Source organism: Elephantulus edwardii, unplaced genomic scaffold (genome assembly GCF_000299155.1).
Source record: "Elephantulus edwardii isolate Elephantulus edwardi_28Jun2011 unplaced genomic scaffold, EleEdw1.0 scaffold00154, whole genome shotgun sequence".
Classification (NCBI taxonomy): Eukaryota; Metazoa; Chordata; class Mammalia; order Macroscelidea; family Macroscelididae; genus Elephantulus; species Elephantulus edwardii.
In genome coordinates, this window is record NW_006399904.1 from 6713672 (window position 1) to 6733774 (window position 20103).

At 39.9% G+C, this 20103-nt stretch overlaps 1 protein-coding gene across 1 annotated transcript in view; it reads left to right on the forward strand.

The window, feature by feature from the left end:
• The window catches only part of LOC102850627 (microcephalin-like), a 229600-nt gene that overhangs the window by 143927 nt on the left and 65570 nt on the right, over positions 1-20103 (forward strand). Inside the window, exons 2-8 of the mRNA XM_006895026.1 lie at positions 522-802; positions 1106-1320; positions 1459-1615; positions 1767-1835; positions 5444-5535; positions 19472-19590; positions 19789-19844. Of these exons, the coding sequence (XP_006895088.1) occupies positions 522-802; positions 1106-1320; positions 1459-1615; positions 1767-1835; positions 5444-5535; positions 19472-19590; positions 19789-19844 (989 nt within the window). The remainder of the gene's footprint in view (positions 1-521; positions 803-1105; positions 1321-1458; positions 1616-1766; positions 1836-5443; positions 5536-19471; positions 19591-19788; positions 19845-20103) is intronic.

The window sequence follows — 20103 nt, forward strand, 5'->3', positions numbered from 1 at the left end:
GCTATTTCAGAAGTGGGTGGCCAATCCTTCTTCCTAGTCTGTCTTAATCTGAATGTTCAGATTTAGAGGAGTATCTGACAGACAGCAATTTGTGGGGCAATCTTTAACTGCCATTGTAAATCTGCTAGGATTGATAAAACAATATTGATACATTATTACTAACAAAAGACTGCAGTTCTTTATAAATGTTGACAAATGTATGATGTCTTGTAGGTACCATTGCACTATCATATGAAACGGTTTTACTACCCTTAAGTGTCATACTTCAATACTTCACCTATCTTTTTCACCTTCTCTACAGATCCTCTGGCAACTAATGTCTTATTATCTGTATAATTTTGCCTTTTGCAAAATGTTGGAGTCATATAGAACTAGCAATGACTAGATTCTTTGCAGGGGACAGGACTCAAAGATAGTATTGAAAATGTTGATAATGCAACTTTCTACAGACACGGCTCATGAAGGAAGATTAAACAAAGACCCTTTATAAATAGCCAAGGAAGACCTTTTGCTACTTAAAGTGTCACGCTGCAAGAACAGCAGCGTGCAGGCACTCAACACCCAGAGCTGGCAGCCCGGAGGCGTGGTCTGGAGCCTGAGCCTTATCACAGGCGACCTACCGGACCAGGGAAGAAGGCGGGGCTCCGAGTGGCGGGAGGTTTGAAGAGTCGGGACAATAAGCCGCTGCAGGGGCTGCTGCCGGAGGCTGCGAGGCAGGGTCGGGCTGCCTCCACCCTGGCTGTCGCCGCCGGGGGCGTGTTGGACGCCGTGTGGGGTGCTGAGAGGACCCTAACCCACGACTGTAATCCCATCAGGTGGTAGCCTTGGCCTTAAACACATTTTGGCCTTCCATTGGGGAGCAGTGTGAGTTTCCATTATTGAGTGCTCTTCCGTTGACTAAATAGTGGTGTTCGGAGAGCTTTAGTGAACCGGTAACTAAATTTAAACAATATGATTTAACGCCAAAAAAGTTCAGGCCCACGGCTGTTGCCTTGAACTTTTAAACCAAATTATACCTTGCAGTGCTTTCTATTGATACAAGAGTACCTATTTTTAACTGCCCTTCTGTAGAATATGACCTTTTATTATTTGGTTTAACCTTTAGGCTATTTCGGAAAAGAGGGTAAGAGGATTACTCTGGGCTATAAAGGGGTGGGGCGAGCGTGCGCTCTGCGCATGCTCAGTGCTTCCCCTCCCGCCGGGCTTTCGGTTGGTTTCCGCGTCTCAGCTCCATGCAGTCAGGAGCACTGTCGGAGAGGGGGTTCGAGTCGCGACCCTCTGATGGCGCCCCTGAGACTTCAAGTAAATCCATTCTCAAAGGTAAGACGAGTTCTTACTTTCACAGCACCACGAGTCCCGTGGGACGCCTAAAGGAAGTAGGGAGCGAGCGGTGCCATCGAGGGTCACCGGGGAACCTCCGGCTGTCCCGGGGTGTGTTAGCTGTCTCTGGGCTCTCAGAGCTTGAGCGATCTCAGGCCACAAATCAAGGTTTTTGAGACAGGTCACCGCTGCTCCGTGGGCGGAACTCTCCTTGTGGAGCTAGGTGGAAACAGTTTCCTGTTAACCGTGCAGGACCTGCCCGAGCTCTTTCCTGTTGACACTTGTGATGGATGGAGTGAAACTCCACGGATGGTCCCTTGGGGACTGTCAGTGAAGTGACACCTGGACTCTGCACCCCCAGAGGCCAGAAGGCTTCTCCTGGGTGATCCCCAGCCAAGTCAGATGCAGTTACACCTGTGTTTTTCTCTCTTGTGTTTAATTAACAGATAATTGCCCAGTTGTTTTGATCCTAAATGAGCCTCTGAAAAATGTTACAGATATTGGAGAAAAGATAGGTGCGCTTTTTGATGTGGAGAAAGTGGTGGCTGTTATGTGTCTGAAAACGACTCATAGCTGATCCTTCGGTGGATTTTAAAAGGCTGTATATTTCTGGGAAGAGATTTCTCATCTATCCACCCCAGGGCGGCCAACTAGTGTGTTGACAGCACAACTCTTTACCACTAGGCCTCCATACGGTGGCAGGGTAGAAATGGATCGATTTTGATATGGTTTATTATGTATAAGTGTTGGGCTGTTAACGAACAAATCCCTGACTCCATCCTACAGCCCCTTCATGGAAAAAAGACGTACTGTCTCCTCCAGTTAAGATTTCAGCTCTGGATGTTAGATGGAGGATAGCCTTAATTGCAAAGATTACAAACTACAACCATTTTCTAAGTATCTTTTAAAAGTAAATTTGGAAGGGAGTAGGGAAAGTTCTTAATTTAACTTTATGCAAGAAAAAGGACCTCTGGTGGCATAATGGTAAGGAGTTGTGCTGCCAACCCAAAGGCAAACGGTTCTAATCTACCAACTGGTTTGTGAAAGAAAGATGGTCAGTCTCAGCTTGTGCATTTTACACTTTGAAAACCCACTGGAGGGTCTGCTGTGAATCAGTTTAGACTTGAAAGCATCTAACAACAGCATGCAAGAAAAGTCCATAATGCAATAATTAGAGGTGAGTGTGATATGTTTATTTGGAGTAGGGATTTCTTCAAAACTCTGTTAGTATAGTGGCTTATGTCCTGCACTGCTAAGGTGAGATGTGGAGGATTGGAATCCACCACTGTTGAGTTGTCATGTTTTGGATCACTTGCATATTTACCAGTGACAGGGTCGGCAAATACCTGTAAAATATCAGATTTTGGGGGAAAAGGACAAGTGGGTGACTTGCACAAAACATTTGTTTTCTCACAGAATAGGAGGCTGGAAGTCAGAATTCAGGGTACCAACTCCAGGGGAGAGTTTTTTCCTTTAGCTTCTGGCAATGATTGGTTGGTTCCTTGGAGATCTTTGTGATGTACTCTTATCAGTCTTGCCCTGTTCCTATATTCTTAATGTGGTCCTGTTAAATCTTAAAAGAGGTAAACTGTATATATAGTCTCATCAACAAAAAAGAAAACCTCATTTCCAAATGGGATTGTAATCACAGGTCTAGGATTTACTGTACATTTTGTAGAGACACATTTCAGTTTATCAGAACCAAATGGGAGTTCTTGGATAGTCCATTAAGACAAGGATTCACAAACTCTGACTTCTCCCCCAGCCTCATTCTTGTGGCCTATTTTATAGTGTACACAAATGAAGACTTCTGGCTAAGCACAATTAATAACAGTGCATCTAAATTCCAAAATCAATCTCCATAATAGTCTATGTGTTTCCTACTGCCAAAGGGGCCCTTTAGAGTAGTGAGAGAAGATCTTTACCCTGAAACCCACAGCGTCCCTTTTCAGCAGGAAGTAGCTAAGAGAATACGCCATCCCCTTTTCCTTATGAATCAGGGTGAAGTCTCTCTCAGGGAGGAGTGATAGGGAATGGCAAAGGACACACCGACAAAGGAGATTAATCAGAACTGACTTTGACAAGCACTGTGGCAATTGGACAATTAAAACAGACATTCGGATGGCGGGGAAGAAGAACAAACTGGGGAGGAGGGTAGAGAGAATGGTGCAGCAATGAAGGAATGAAAACCCAAAATCCCTGTAAATGTTCATTAAAACTAATAAAATTAAAAAAAAAAAAACCAAAAAAAAAAAGCAAACAAATGAAGACTTTTGTTGTTGTTAAAAGCTAGTAAACGGTTGGGAGGGGGGAATCAAAAGAAGAATGACAAATGAAAACGTGAATTTCAAATATCACTGTCCATGTATATAGCCCTCACTCTTAACACTATAACAGAAAAATAGAATGATTGTAACAGAGACTGTAATAGTCTATAAATCCTAAAATATTTACTATCTGATGTTTTAGAGATTTTTTTTTTTAACTGCACTAGAAGAGTTAAATCTAGTTCAAGGACTTGGAAAGGACATCAGAATGTTAACAGTATAACCTATGATGTATATGATTGAAGTTATTTTTTTAAAATCTAAAGATTCCTTACTAGATGAGTAATATTTTAAAGAAGCAGTTTTAAATTTTTAACGTAAATAGAATGAGAAAATTTTCAAATCTTTAGGTAAGGAATTCTGGAAGGGGCTGTTTAGATAACTTGCAGCCCTCTTATACCATCCTGATGGTCTTCATCATGCTCAAGTCTATGATTGCACTCCTTGTGTCAATCCCTCTTGTTGAGAGTCTTCGTCTAGTGCAGACTTTCTTTCTCAAGTGTGAAGGACATTTGCTAAGTACTGATGCCTCCTGGCAACCTGCCCAAAGTGTTTGATGAAATTTCCCTATCCTTGCCTCTACATGGCACCCTAGCTATACTTCCTCTAAGACAGTATATTGTTCTGTTGACAGTCCCTGGTATCTTCAGTAACTGCTACTCAAAGGCATCAATTTGTCTTTGGTCTCCCTTATCCATTGTCCACTTTTCATATTTATGTGAAGCAATTGAAATACCATGGGTTGGGTCAGGCACATCTTAGTCTTTAAAGTGATATACTTGCTTGCTAGCACTTTATAAAAATCTTAACAGCACATTTTTCTAGTGTTACATCATGTACTTGATTTCTTGGCAGCTACAACCATTGGTGTCAATTGTGAGTTCAAGTTACGTGACATTCTTGACAACCTCAATCTTTTCTCCATATATCAGGATATTGTCTTTTGGAGGTATAAACATATGTTGTCATTGTTATGTGCCATCAGGTTACTTGCAGCTCATAGTGACCCTGCATACAACAGCTCTGCACCCTGCTCTATCCTGAGCCAACTTTATTGTCTCTTACACACCTATGCCCATTACCCCAGTCACTGAGTCAAACCATCTCATTGAGGGTCTTCCTCTCTCATGCTGTCTCCACCATACCACACATGATGTCCCTCTCCAAGGACTGGTCCCTCCTTGCAACATGCCCGCACTATGTCAGAAGGAGCTTCAGAATCCTTGCCTCCAAGGATTAGCCTGGTTTCACCCTCTTCAGGACAAAAATGTTTGTTCTCCTAGCAGTCTATGGTATATTCAGTACTCTTCTCCAGCACCACAGCTCAAAGACATCAATTCTCCTTCTATCTTCCCTAGTCTGGCTTTCCGATTTATAGCACGCGATTTAGACCATGGCCTGAATCAGATGCATTTTAGTCTGCAGACTGACATCATTGTTCTTCATTACTTTGGAGAGGTCTCTGACAGCAGACTGTCTCAATGCAGTTAATCTTTTGATTTCCTAGCTACTGGTACCAAGAGTGTTGATTGTTGTTGTTGAGCCAGGCAAACTGAAGTTGTTAATAATCACCCTCTCCTGAGAAATTATCCTACTCTGACAGCAGCATGCTGCAAATGGAAGAGAAGCTACTACTTATAAACATGTTGTTTGTTGTTGATGATTGCCATCGAGTCAAGCATGACTCATAACAACCCTACAAAGTACCTGAAGCCTTTCTAAAACTATTGTCGTTTCTCAAAGTTCATAGTTTCCAGAGGCTCATAATTCATGTTAATATTTTTGCTTGTTTTCAGATGTAGTGGCATATATTGAAGTGTGGTCATCAAATGGAACAGAAAATTATTCAAAGGCATTTTCGAACCAGCTTGTGGATATGGGGGCAAAGGTAAGAAATTAATTTTGATAACTTGACCATTCTCAAATATAAAATGAACTGCTTGCATTTTCTTATTTTGAGGCTTTTTATTTAGAACATGAAGGGCAGAGAGGCACTAGTAATTAGTGTTTGAAGGAAAAAATTAACCAAGAAATTAGAAACAGTAGCATTTATAGAACAATTAATATGATTGATGTGATTGAATGATATAGAATGAAAGTTTGGATTCTGATTTGATTACTTGAATATGTGATGTGGTAGTGGTGTTGTTGTTAGGTGCTGCCGAGTCAGGTATGACTCATTAACAAAAGATATAAACACTATTCTGTGTCATCTTCATACTTCCTGACACACAAGAGCCCATTGCAGCAGTCACTGTGTCAGTCCACCTGGTTGAGGGTCTTTCTCTTCTTTGCAGACCCTCCACCTTTCCTAGTATCATGTCCCTCTTCAAGAAATAGCCCCTCTCAGGGAGGGAAATGTGCAATAATGAATGAATGGAAATCCAAGTTCTTTATAAACTTACAATAAAATCTCAATTAAAAAAAAAGAAACAGGCACTTGTAGCAACATGCCCAAAGTATTTTAGACAAAGCCTCATCATTCTTGCCTACAAAGAACACTCCATCTACACCTTCTCCAAGACATACCTGTTTATTCTTTTGTTAATCCATAGGATATTCAGTGCTCTTCTCCAACACCACAGCTCAAAGGCTTCAGTTCTTCTGTCATTGTTATTAATTGTCCAGCTCTCAGATGCATAGCAAGTGATTGGAAAGACTATCGCCTTAATCAGATGCACCTTAATCTTCAGACTAACATCATTGCTCCTCAGTAACTTGGAGAAGTCCCTAACTGCAGATTTTCCCAGTATAGTGCATCTTCTTGATTTCTGACTGCAGATATTAAGGGTGTTATCCAAGTAAGATGAATTTGTTGACTGTTTCAATCTCTTCTCTATCCGTCATGATGTTGCCTATTGGTCCATTGGTAAGAATCTTCGTTTTCTTGATATTGAGATACAACCTACACCAAAGGCTGCATTTCTTGATTTTCTGCAATAGGTGCTTCAAGCCCTCCTCACTTTCAGCAAGAAAGATTGTGTCATCTGTATAATGCAGCTTATTGATGAGTTCCCTTCGAATCCTGATCCTCTTCATAGGGTCCAGCTTCTCAGATAATTTGCTCAGCATACAGATTGAATAGGTATGGAGAGAAAATACAACTCTGACGCACTCCCTTCTCAATTTTAAACCATGCAGTGTTCCCTTTCTTTGTTTACACAGCAGCCTCCTGATTCAGGTTCTACATGAGCACAACTAAGAGCTTTGGAACTTCCATTCTCCTCATCGTCAGCCACAGCTTGTATGATCTGCACCGTCAGATGCCTTTGTATAGTCACTAAAGCACAAATAGACATTCTTCTGGCGTTTTTTTACTTACAGCCAGGATTCAATTGACATCAGCAGTGATATCCCCAGTGCCATGACCTTTTCTGAATCCTGCTTGAACTCATGGCAGTTCCTATCTATGTGCTGTGCTAGCCATTTTTTGGATGATTGTTAGCAGTGTTTTTCTTGCATGTGATATTGATAGCTTGCACATTCAGTTGGATCACCTTTCTTGGGAATTAGAACTGTTAAGAACCTCTTCCCGTCCATTGGCCAGATAGCTATTCAAATTTCCTGGCATAGACTAGTGAGCGCATCCAAGGCTGCATTCATTAATTGAAACATGTCAGTTGGTATCCCATCGATTCCTGGGGTCTTATTTTTTGCCAATGCCTTCAATGCAGCTTCCACTTCCTCCTCCATTACCACAGGCTCTTGTTCATATGGTACTTCCTGAAATTTTTCATTGTCAGTCAGTTCTTTCTGGTAGAGTGATTCTGTGTATTTCTTCCATCTTCCCTTGATGCTTCTGGGTTATTCATTATAGTCCATAGCATCTTTCAGTTGAATATGTGATAGTGCTGATCAAAATTAGGAATACAACAAAGGAATATGTATTCAAGGTTGTTCTTAGTTGTCATCAAGTTGAGTATGACACATAACAACCCTGTGAGCTACAGATCTGAACCCTGGCCTATCTTGTGTCAGTCAGCCTCACAGTCTCTGACAGACCCGTTGCTGTAGTCACTGTGTCAGTCCACCTGGTTGAAGAGTCTTCATCTCTTTTGCTGTCCTCTGCCTTTCCAAACTGGATGTCCTTCTCTGAGGGAAAACCTCTCCTAGCATCATGCCCAAAGTACTGCAAAACAAGGTTTTGCCATCCTTGCCTCCAAGAAGCAAGCAATGCTTTATTTAAGCTATGCTATTTTTAAGGTCTAGGTCATAATTTGTACATGTTTATAATGTCTGATATATATATTTGCTTGTACAAGAACAAGCCACAGCTAGTGATGATAATCTGGGGTCAGAAGTCAGGGATAGATAAAGCCCTGGGTATGGTTCATAGGGGAGTTGTTTAGAATGAAAACAAACACAACTGGAGGTAGAATTCTTTGTATTTAAAGGACAAATGAAAAGGGAAGAGGGAGTTTAGGAATAAAGAGAAATAATGAGAATCTGGATAACAAGTCAAATTTATTCTCTTAAAAATGGACTTTTTAAGCTGTGGAGTTTTTAAGAATAGTAAAATTGGCCAGTGTAATTTGAATTCAACATCTATACATTCTTTGTGGACCACATCTCTCTTCAACTCGTATTTGACTCTTCAGTGGGTTATCAGAGCTGTAAATAACAGAAGATTGCCCATCTTTCTTCCTTGGGGCAACTGGTGGATTCAGACTTCCTTTGAGTTGACAATGCAGCTCCTTACCCACTGTGCTACCAGAGCTATATTTCATATAGCCACTGCCATTTTTAGTAAAATGATAAATGGGAAACCTGGGGATTTAATAGGAACAATTCTTATAGCTATGAACAAGTATGTTAGTGTCTTTATTTTTTGAGAGTTTTGTTGTTGTTAGGTGCCATTCAGTGTGTACCTGTCCTGGCAACCCTGTGTACAACAGAATGAAGCACTACCTTACACATGGCCCATAACAATAAAACATATTAACAAATGAATATCGCTCTTGAATCTATTACACCTGAATTTAAAAACCATCTCAGGAGCAGGGTTGATGATACCTAGTACTTCTATGTACTCAAGAAGTTATTGTTGTTTACTGTGTGAGGAGTTCTGTGACATAATCCATTTGGCTAACCAGTAGGCTGCATCTCTAGCAGTTCAGATATGCCAACTGCTCATCTGGAGAAAAGAGGAGTAGTCTCCTCCAGTTAAGATTTACAGCATCTGAAACCAAAGAGAGAGTTGCTAGGAGGAAGAACCAGCCTCTATTCATGACACAGAATATACTATTATATTGGATTTTCTTGGCTATGATGCTTATTATGGAAGCAGTTCACTGGGTTTTCTACAGAGACACTGCTTGGCTACTTGGCTTCAAATCTCCAAGTCTCTCTTTTTTTTTTTTAATCATCACCAGTGTTGGCTCTGTTTTTTTAATATAGATTTTTTTTATAAGCAAATATATATCAGGCATTACAAACAGCCCTGTTTTTATTTTCTGTGTGCATTTTCTAAAATTTTTTCCCGTTATTGCACATTTTCTTTCCTCTGATGTCCCCTCTTCTCCAGCCATCTTTGCAGTGCACCCCATGTTCCAGATTGTTGTCATACATATAATGCCTAATCATATATTCCTTTAGGACAGTTCTTCATCTCTTCTAAAGTAGTGTTCAGTATCTATCCACTCTTTTCCCATTCTCTCCCCTTGTCCCACTCTCTCTTCTTGTTTTATAATAGCAATGTTATGCAGTATTTGTCCTTTGGTGACTGAGATTTCACTCAGCATAATGTCCTCCAGGTTCCTCCAAGTTGTGTAATGTTTTGTGAGTTCATTATTTTTCAGTGCAGCATAATATTCCATTGTGTGAATGTACCATAGTTTTTGTATCCATTCATTTGTTGATAGACACCTCTAACTTTTAGTTTGTCAGCTGAATCTCAAACTGCTTGCACTTCCCAGACTTTTTATACTTAGAATGCTGTTGTTGTTATTGTTGTTATTAGGTGCCAAGGACTTGATTACAAGTTGGTCTTATAGACAGGGAGCTCTGGTGACCTAGAGGTAAGAAGTTGTGCTGACATCCCAAAGCCATGTGGTTCAAATCTACCAGCTGCTCTGCGGGACAAGGATGAACAATCTCTGAAAACCCATGGGAGGATCAGTAATGGGTCAGTTTCAACTTGAAGGCACACAACAACTAAAGCAATGTAGTCAAATAGAGGAGCAATTGGGGCCCATTGGTTAAGCCCTTTATTACGAATCTAAAGGTTGAAAGTTCACACCCACAGAGACTCCATAGGATGAATGATCCAGTCTTCTGCTTCTCATAAAAATCACAATCTACCTACCCTATGTAATAGTTCCACTCTCTCCTACAAAATCACTGTGAGTCTGAATCAACTTAATAACACTTAACAACACAATAGTAGATGATTAAGATTCTTCTTTGGTTTTTAGGAAAATGTGAGAAAAGACCTCTGAGATAGAAAAACTGAAAATTTCTTTTTTTTTATTTCTTGGAATGAAAATGAGATCATTGATTATTCTGGTGGTGATGTCATTAGATGCCGTCTAGTTGATTACAACTCAGCAATCCTATGAACAGTGATTCTGAACCTTGTCCCTTTCTCGTCTCACTTTTTAATCTCATGGAATATTAGGGAACTTTAGTGGCTGAGTGGTACAGAATTGAGCTACCAACCCAAGGTATGAGGTTTGAATTCACTTGCTGCTCCATGAATAAAATAAGAGCAAAGTGCTGAGCTATTTAGTGCCTCTGAAAACTAATTGAAAGATCAGCTATGGATCAGTTCCGAAGCGACACAACAAAAAGACCACAGATTCACACCCCTTAAAAGATGATAACTGTTATAAAATTAAGGATGTTTCTTTGAACCCTTAATGCTATTATCAGCTTGGTTTAGCAGATAATGGGGAATCATTTCTAAAATTTCTACATTACACCAGTCTGAGTATCTATGGTTTATCATTCAAAATGTCTTTCCTAACCAACATTCTTACTTAACTGTTTATTTTGAGCTGAAGTATGTATTGAATTTAGGAGAGAGGATTAGGATGGGATACCACCACCACCCCATTAGAGGCTTACAAAAGCTCATGGGATCACAGTGCTGGATCTCTGTATCCTGGGGAGCCTGCCTTCAGAGGATATCTGCTGTGCTCATCACTTTTTGCAAAACCAGCCTGCAAGTCTACAGTCATGTGAATCATTCCCCTCGAGTCTCTGGGAGACCTTCCAGTGAATTTCCAAACCCAAGGGACCTTGACTAGGTAGGGAACTGAACAAAGGAGCAGCTGTTAATTGAGAAATTATGGATTTATGAGCAGGTCAGGCAAGCATTTGGGACAGTGTTGACTTGACACTTCTTAGAACTGATCAACTACTAATTTTGTTTTCTTATGGGCTGTCCAGTTGTCTGTAACTCATAGTGACCCTGTGTACAAATAGCTCTGAACCTCACCATGACACACCTACCCCCATTATCCCAGTTACTGTATCAGTCAATCTCATTTGGGGTCTTACTTTCCTGTGTTGTCCCCACACCATCCCAAGCATGATATCCTTCTCCAAAGACTAGTCCCTTTTGGGAACATGCTCAGATATGTCAGACAGAGCTTCAAAAATCCTTGATTCCACAGAGCAGCTTGGTTTCATCCTCTCTAGGACAGATCTGTTTGTTCTCTTTGGTGATTTATGTTCATTATTCTTTCTAGCACCACAACTCAAAGTTATCGATTCTTCTGTCATTCTTAATCATTTTCCAGCTTTCTGATGCATGGCAAGTAATTGCGAAGACCATGGCCTCAATCATGTGTACCTTAGTCTTTAGACTGACATCATTGCTCTTTAGCACTTTGGAGTAGTCCCTGAGAGCAGATTTTCCTAATGCAGTTTGTCTTTTGACTGTTGTTGTCAACAGTGTTGATTGAGGAGCCAAGCAAATTGACATTGTTAACAACCTCGATATCTTCTCCATCTGTCATGGTGCTGCCAGTTGGCTCAGTGGTGAGAATCTTACCAGAATAAATTATAAAAGTAATCAGAAATCCTAGAATACTTAATTGTGCTTATGGAAAACTTATACCAAGATCAAGAAGCTGTTGTCTGAACAGAACAAGTGAACACTAAATGGTTTAAAACCAGAACAGGCTTGCATAGGGCTGTATATTTTTTCCAATCCTATTCTATCCTCTTCAGTCTACATCAACAGGGAACTGCCAGAAATTCAGGCTGCATTCACAGGGGAGCAAGGTATGAGGAATACCATTGTTGGTATTAGGCAGATTTAGCTGAAGGCGGAAGAATGTTTATCTTTGTTTTATTGAGGTGCAAAGGCATTTGACTTTGTTGATCATATCAAATTATGGCTAATGTTGATGTAACTGAGGATCTCAGAACACTCATGTGAAATCTGTACATTGAGCAAGAAGTTGTCTGACCAGGAGGGAATACTGCATGATTTAAAATTGGGAAAGTTGTGCATCAGGGTTATATCCTTTTTTCTTACTTATTCAGCTTCTATGCTGAACAAATTTTTTTTTAAGTAAAATTTTTATTTATACTGGTTTACTTACAAATTTTTTATACATTGTGTTCCATGGCAGATATTTTCCCATTCTTTACGTACAGTTACCACCCTACCTATCCTCACCCCTGTGCTCCTACCCTCACCCACTTGGATCTTCATACACATTTTGCTACTTATCTATTTATATAATAATGGTCTTAGATAATATTTGTCCTTATGGAACTGACTTAGTTCACTTGCCATAATCCTCTCCAGTCCCTCCCAAATTAGGTAGTGGTTTTCAAAATCATTGCTCCTGTATGCTACATAGTATTCCATCCTGTGAATATACCATAATTTCACAATCCATTCCATTGTGTTTGGACATTTGGGCTGTTTCCATGTTCTTGCAATGATGAATAATGCTGCTATGAACATTGGTGTGCAAATCTCTATTTTTGCCTTCGTTTTCTGCTTTTCTTGGAGTATATTCCATACAGTGGAATAGTTGGGTCATATGGAATTTCTATGTTCAGCTTTTTGAGGAAAGGCCAAACTCCCTTCCAGAATGGTTGTACTATTGACAATCCCACCAACAGTGTGCAAGAGTTCTATCTCTTTGCATCCTCTCCAACGTTTATAACTTGCTGCCCTGTTAAACTTTGCCACTGCTACTGGAATGAAAGGATATCTTATAGTGGTTTTGATTTGCACCTCTGTGATTGCCAGTGATTTTGAACATTTCCTGATGTGTCTTTTGTCAACTCGACTATCTTTCCCTGTGAAAAGTCTTTCTGTGTCCTTTGTCTACTTTATAATTGGATTATCAGTTTTGCTTATAGAGGCCCTATATTATTCTGTGAATTCTCATTATGGGACCCTTGTCTGAAATGGTATTGCCAGATTACTTTTTCCTGGTCAGTAGGTTTTCTTTTTACTCTGAAAAAGTTTTTGATGCACACAGGGATTTTATCTTTAGGAGGTCTCATTCATCAATTTTTTTCTCTCCAGATATACATTTCTGGTTGTATTTCATAGCTGCTTTATATCATAGACTAGGCTATCTAAGCTTGATCCTAGTTTGCCTCTTAAGACCGTTTATGGTTTGGGGCTTTACTCCCAGGTCTCTGATCATCCTTGAGTTGATTTTTGTGTGTGGTGTGAGATGTGGATCCTGTTTCAGCTTTCTGCAGTTATCGGTCCTATTTTGCCAGTACCATTCATTTCTGGGTTCTCAGTTCTGTTCTATTGGTCTCTGTGCCTGTCATTGTACCAATATCTACTACCATAGATTTTGAGTGAAAAAAATCTTTTAATGAGATTTGTTTGAAAAACATGGCATTAGGATTTGAGGAAGACTTATTAACAGCCTTTGTTATGTCTGTCACATAAACTTTCTTGCTAAAAGTGAAGAGAACGTGAAGCATTTGCAACCAAAAATGACTTTTCAGTCTTTAATACTGATTACATCTCAACATCAAGAAAACAAAAAAATTACCACTGGACCATAGGCAAATCATGATAGAAGAAGAAAAGATTGAGTTTGTTAAGGATTTTGTTTTACTTGGATCCACAATCAACACTCATTGTAATAGCAATTAAATCAAAAGATGTGTTGCATTGGAAAAACTTGCTGTCAAGGATCTATCTCTTCAGGGTGCTAAAAAGCAAAGGTATCAGTGTAACAACTATACTGTACCTGATCAAAATGATGGTGCTTTAATTTGCTTCACCATGATAGAAAGATAAGTGATGCCTTCGAGCTGTGGTGCTGGAGAAGAGTGTTGAATATACCATGGACTGCTAGGAGAACAAACAGGTTTGTCCTGGAGAGGGTGAAGCTGGGCTGCTCCTTGAAGTCAAGGATTCTGAAGCTTCGTCTGACATACTTTGGGCATGTTGCAAGGAGGAACCAGTCCTTGGAGAGGGTCATCATGTTTGGGAGAGTAGAGGGAAGCACAAGAGAGGAAGACCCTTGATGAGATGGATTGATTCAGTGACTGAGGTAATGGGAGTAGGTGCGTTGGAGACAATGAGGTTGGCACAGGATAGAGCAGGGTTTAGGGCTCTTATAGGGTCACTGTGAGTCACAAGCAGCTCGACAGCACGTAACAACAATGCATTTGAAACAGTGGATATTGTTGATGGAAGAAGATTCAATGCGTTTGAGTTGTAGTGTTGAGAAGAGTCCTGAACATTTCATGGACTGCCAGAAGAACCAACAAATATGTCTTGGAGGAAGTGCAGCCAAGGTACTCACTCTGTAGAGGCAAAGATGATGAAACTTTGTCTCACATACTTTGGACATGTTGTTAGGAGGGACCAGTGCTTGAAAAAGGACATCATGCTGAGAAAGTTGGGAGGTCAGAGGAAGGTCCTCAACAAGATGGATTCATAAAATAACTGTAACAATGGGCTTTAACATAGAAGAAATGGTGAGGATGGTGCAGGCTATGGCAAGGTTCAAGATCTGTTGGTTACAGGATTGCTGTGAATCATAGTTGGCTCATTGGCACCTACATTATTCAAGAAGTTGAATTATGTGAAATAGAATGTGGCATCAGGATTGGACGAACACGCATCGACAACTTGCGTTATGTAGATGACATACTGCTTTAGTCTTTTTTTGTTCTCTCTTCACTACTTTTGTAAGCCACCATTTTGCTTTTGCTTTGATGCTATCCTACAGAGTTAAGCCAATTCTTGAGATAGTTTTAAATTCAAGTGGGATAGACTCAAAATTGTATTTTTATTTTTGTGGAATTGTTTTCATTTTCATTAGCTTCAGCTTGAATTTGCACATGATTAATTGATGATGTAATCCTTAGTCAGTACCTGGCCTTGTTTTGACTGCTGATAATTTAGCTTCTCCAGCGATTCTTTTCATATATGTAGTCGGTCTGATTCCTGTGTAATTCACTAATTGAAGTCCATTTGTATAGTTGTAATTTGTGTTTAAAAGGTACTGGCAGTGAATAATAAATCATTGATTGCTCAAAATTTAACCACTTGGTCTCCAGCCTCATTTCTGTCACCACGTTCATCTTTGTTCCTTCCTTTTGTGTTCTAGTCACCAGTTGTTATCTTTGAATCTTGATGGCATGTCCAATTGATTTCAGACTTCAAAAGTTTATAGCAATCCTTGATCACCTTATCTTTGGTTTTAGTTCCTGGTGATGTATATATTTGAATAATAGTTGTAATAACAGGTCTTCTTTGTATGCATGGTATTTTGTCACTCACTACATTGTATCTTAAGAATGAATCTTGAAATTATCTTTTTGGCTATGAATGCAACTTCATTCTTCTTCTCTTTTACATTCCTGCCATAGTAGATCAGATGATGATTCAGAGTTGCCAATGCCAGTCCATCTCAACTTGGAAATACCTGCAATCGAAATTTTTATGTGCTCCATTTCATTTTTGACAACTTTTTATTTTCCTGAATTCATGCTTCATATCTTCTGCATTCCAGTTATTAATGGATGTTTGCTCCTAAATTTTTAGTGTCTTCCAATCTGTGCTATATCTAGCAGTCGTCCTCCATTGTTCATAGGGTTTTGAAGGCATATTGCTTCAGAAATGGACAGTAAGACTTTCTTGTTAGATTCTCCTAGTCTGGAAACTGCTGAAACCTGTCCACTAGGTGTGAACCTACTGGTATTTGAAATAAAAGTGGCATACTTTCCAACAATCCACAAAACATTTTAGTATAGCAACTGACAGACCAGCACTGTATACTTAACAGCAGATTTTAGTATAGCAGCTGACAAGTACTGTATTCTTAAGAACAGTCAATATACAAACACATATACATATCTAAGCAATAAAAATGTAACAAGGTACATATCACTCTCAAATACAAGAAACTGACAAGATCAAACCATAAAGTCAAGCAGACACATAGCTATCATGGCATGAGCAATACTTCTTCTGTCGTCCTTAGTAATTGTCCAGATTAATTCGTTTTCCTTTGTTTTATTTTTCATGGTTCAAAATTGGGAAGGGCATACGCCCGGGATGCGTCCTATCTCCATAACTTTTCAACCTGTATGCAGAACAGATCATCCGGGAGGCTGGGCTCTGTGAGGAGAAATGTAGGGTCAAGATTGGTGGACGATTTATCAACAGCATGCATTATGCAGATGGCACAACCCTGCTCGCTGAAACTGAGGAGGACCTGAAGCACCTGCTGCAGAGGGTCAAGGACTGCAGCCTCCAATATGGATTGAGACGCAATGTCAAGAAGACAAAGATTCTCACCACTGGGCCAATTGGAAGCATAAGGATGGATGGTGAAGAGATTGAGATTGTACACAGTTTTAGTTTGATTGGCTCCACAGTTAACACTCTTGGCACCAGGAAATTAAAAGGTGCATTGCCATGGGAAAGTCTGGTGTTAGGGACCTCCCCAAAGTACTGAAGAGCAATGGTGTCTCTCTGGAGACTAAGGTGCATTTGGTACAGGCCATGGTCTTTGTAGTCACTTGATGCATCAGAAAGTTGGACAATGACCAAGGAGGACAGAAGGAAAATTGATGCCTTTGAGCTGTGGTGCTGGAGAAAGAGTATTGAGAGTACCATGGACTGCTAGGAAAACAGAATAATCCTGGAAAGGGTTAAACCAGGTGGCTCTTTGGAGGCAAGGATTCTGAGGCTCCATCTAACATACATTAGACATGTTGTAAGAAGAGACCGGTCCTTGGAGAAGAACATCATGCTGGGTAAGGTGGAGGGACAGCGTAGGAGGGGAAGGCCCTCTGTGAGGTGGATTGATTCAGTGACTCGGGTAGTTGGGATGGGTGTGTCAGAGACAGTGTGATTGGCACAAGACAGAGCAGCGTTTAGGGCTGTTGTACATAGGGTCGCAAGTGACTCAATGGCACATAACAACAACAACAAAAACAACAGTTCATTGTTGGAACTCTGGTGACATAGTCCTTAGTTTGTTGTGCTGTTAACCAGAATGCCGTATTTCTCAATAATTTGAATACATCAGCAGCTCCTTGTAAGAAAGATAAGCAGTTTCATCACATAAAGATTTACAATGCCATGGAAGGTTCATATGAATTATAATCTAGTCAAGGGCAGTGAGTTTGTGTGAGACTTTTATCTTCTGAGTTGTCACTCTTTTCTCCTTTTAACTTTTCTTTTTTTACCATTATTTGATTAATAGTTTACAAAACAAATTTGTTTTCCATATAGCAATTTACACACACATTTGCTTTATTATGTTAATTGTAATACCTGCATTGAGATCATACTCTCACACCTTTTTCATTTCCTATGTTGTTGTTATATGCCATTGAGTAGCTTGCGACTCATAGCGACTCTATGTACAACAGCCCTAAACCCTGCTCTATCCTGTGCCATTCTCACCGCCTCTGACACACCCAATCCACCTCAAAGAGGGTCTTCCCCTTCTGTGCCGTCCCTCTACCCTCCCAAGCATGATGTCCCTCTCCAAGGACCTCTCCCTCCTTACAACTTCTCCATAGTATGTCAGATGAAGCCTCAGAATCCTTGCCTCCAAGAAGCAGCCTGGTTTAACCCTCTCCAGGATGAATCTGTTTGTTTTCTTGGCAGTCCAGGGTACATTCAACACTCTTCTCCAGCACCACAGCTCAAAGGCATCAATTCTCCTTCTATCCTCCTTTAGTCATTGTCCAACTTCCTATAGTTCACATTTATATTATAAACCTTTCTGTCCTATGCCTTCCTGCCTTTTGGGCTGTATATCATAGTACAAATACTACTCTTTTGATTGTATGGTTGAGTATTCTAAGAAGTGAGTGCCTCCATGATGTTATTGATCAGTTTGTAGGCTTGTCTATTCTTTCATTGAAAGTTGAGCTATCGGGGTGAGTTTTGTTCCAGCTTTGAAGATTAACCAAGGACTAGTAAGCCATCGCCATGATCTCTCGTACAACTTCACCCCTATCTCTTTTTTTTCTTCTCCTTTTTGTGGAGCTTTTATCTTAACTTTTTTACTAGTATTCAGGATGGTTGTGCGTATATATTTCATGACTGGCTCTATCACTACAGCTATAACTAACTATTGTCTTCTTCTACTGTTCAGAGGCCTGTTATTAAAGAAGTAGATGGCCAGTACTGCTTTCTAGTCTGTCTTAATCTGGAAGCTCTAATAAAACCTGTCCACCATGGTAACCTTTGTGGCATTTGACACACTGGTGGCATAGCTTTCAGTAGCACAGCAACTCACAAGTTGTTCATGTGAAACCTATACCTAGACCAGGAGGCTGTTTGTTGTGTGAATGAAGTAAAGAAACAGCACATGGTTTAAAATGGAGAAGGGAGTGTGTCAGGATTGTATTTTCTCTATATACAATCTGCATGCTGAGCAAATTATCTGAGAAGCTGGACTCTCAAGAGAAATATAGTATCTGGGTCAGAAGGAGACTCATCAGTAACCTGCATTTTGCAGATGACACAACCTTGCTTGCTGAAAATGAGGAGGACTTGAAGTACCTGTTGCCGAAGATCAAAGAATACAATATGGATTACATCTCAGTGTAAAACAAAATTAAAATTCTTGTCACTGGACCAATAGGAAACATCAGGATAGATGGAGAAAAGATTAAAACTGTCAACAGTTTCATCATACTTGGGTCCCCATTTGGCACCCTTGGTACCAACAGTCGGGAAATCAGAAGACATATTGTACCATGAAAGTCTGCAGTTAGTCTCCAGGCCATGGCCTTTCTGATCACTTGCTATGTATCTTGAAAGCTAGACAGTGAATAAGGATGACAGAGAAGAATTGACAACTTTGAGTTGTGTTGTTGGAGAAGAATACTAAACATTCCATGGACTGCCAAAAGAATAAACAAATATGTCTTGGAGAAGGTATAGCCAGAGTGCTGTTTGGAAGCAAAGATGATGAGGCTTCGCCTCACATACTTTGGGGCTGTTGCTAGGAGGAGCTGTTCCTTGGAGAGGAACATGATGCTTGAAAGGTGGAGGGCCGTTGAAGGAGAGGAAGACCCTAGATCAGGTGGATTGACACAGTGGTAGCGCATTGGGCTCTAATGTGTCAGGAAGTGTGAAGATGGCACAGGATAGGACTATAAAGAGTAAAAACACTGTTGCAACAACACACCATTTTAAATTAAAACGTGTATATTTTTAACCATTTTCATTCATTTCTTAGAATGTTTCCCTATGACAAATTCCATGAATTGTTATAGTCGACGTTTTGCATATTTTTATTTTATATTTTATTTTCATTAATATTGAATTAAGTATCCTTTTGATCAAGTGTGCTTAGAAAATTGTGAGTAGTAAAAATTTATATTTTGCTCTCCATATTTCCCTACAGGTTTCAAAAACTTTTAACAAACAGGTTACCCATGTTGTTTTTAAAGATGGATACCAGAGCACTTGGAATAAAGCACAGAAGAATGGAGTAAAGCTCGTTTCTGTGCTCTGGGTTGAAAAGTAAGTATTTCTTTCTTTTTTTTATAACTATCTAGTATTTATAAAGGGGGAGTTTTATGTAGTGATCTCAGAATAAAGTTTCTTTCCATCTTTGCTTTGCCTTTTAAGTGGGTAGGATAATTTGACATCTTTATGCTTAAATGGTATAGCTGGAAAATCGTTTTAGAAAAATATTAATACTTAAGTTTCCACCTGTAGGGAAAATGAGTGCAAAGATCCAGAGGCAGGGATGGGCTTGATATGTTCAAGAAATAGTAGGAAACCAGTGTTATGAAGAGGAGTGTTCACTGGAAAGGTGTTTGGAGATTGTTATGAAGAGGAGTGTTCACTGGAAAGGTGTTTGGAGATTGAGAACAGAGAAGTAGTAGAGGCCTAATTATTTATAATCCGGTAGGTGAAGCAAGAGATTAGCATGTAGAAATTATGGGGCAAAAGGTGAAAGCAGAGAATTAGGAGGCTGGTGGTTAATCTAGGGCCACTAAAGTGAAGAATGTCAAGATTTCAGGTTTATAT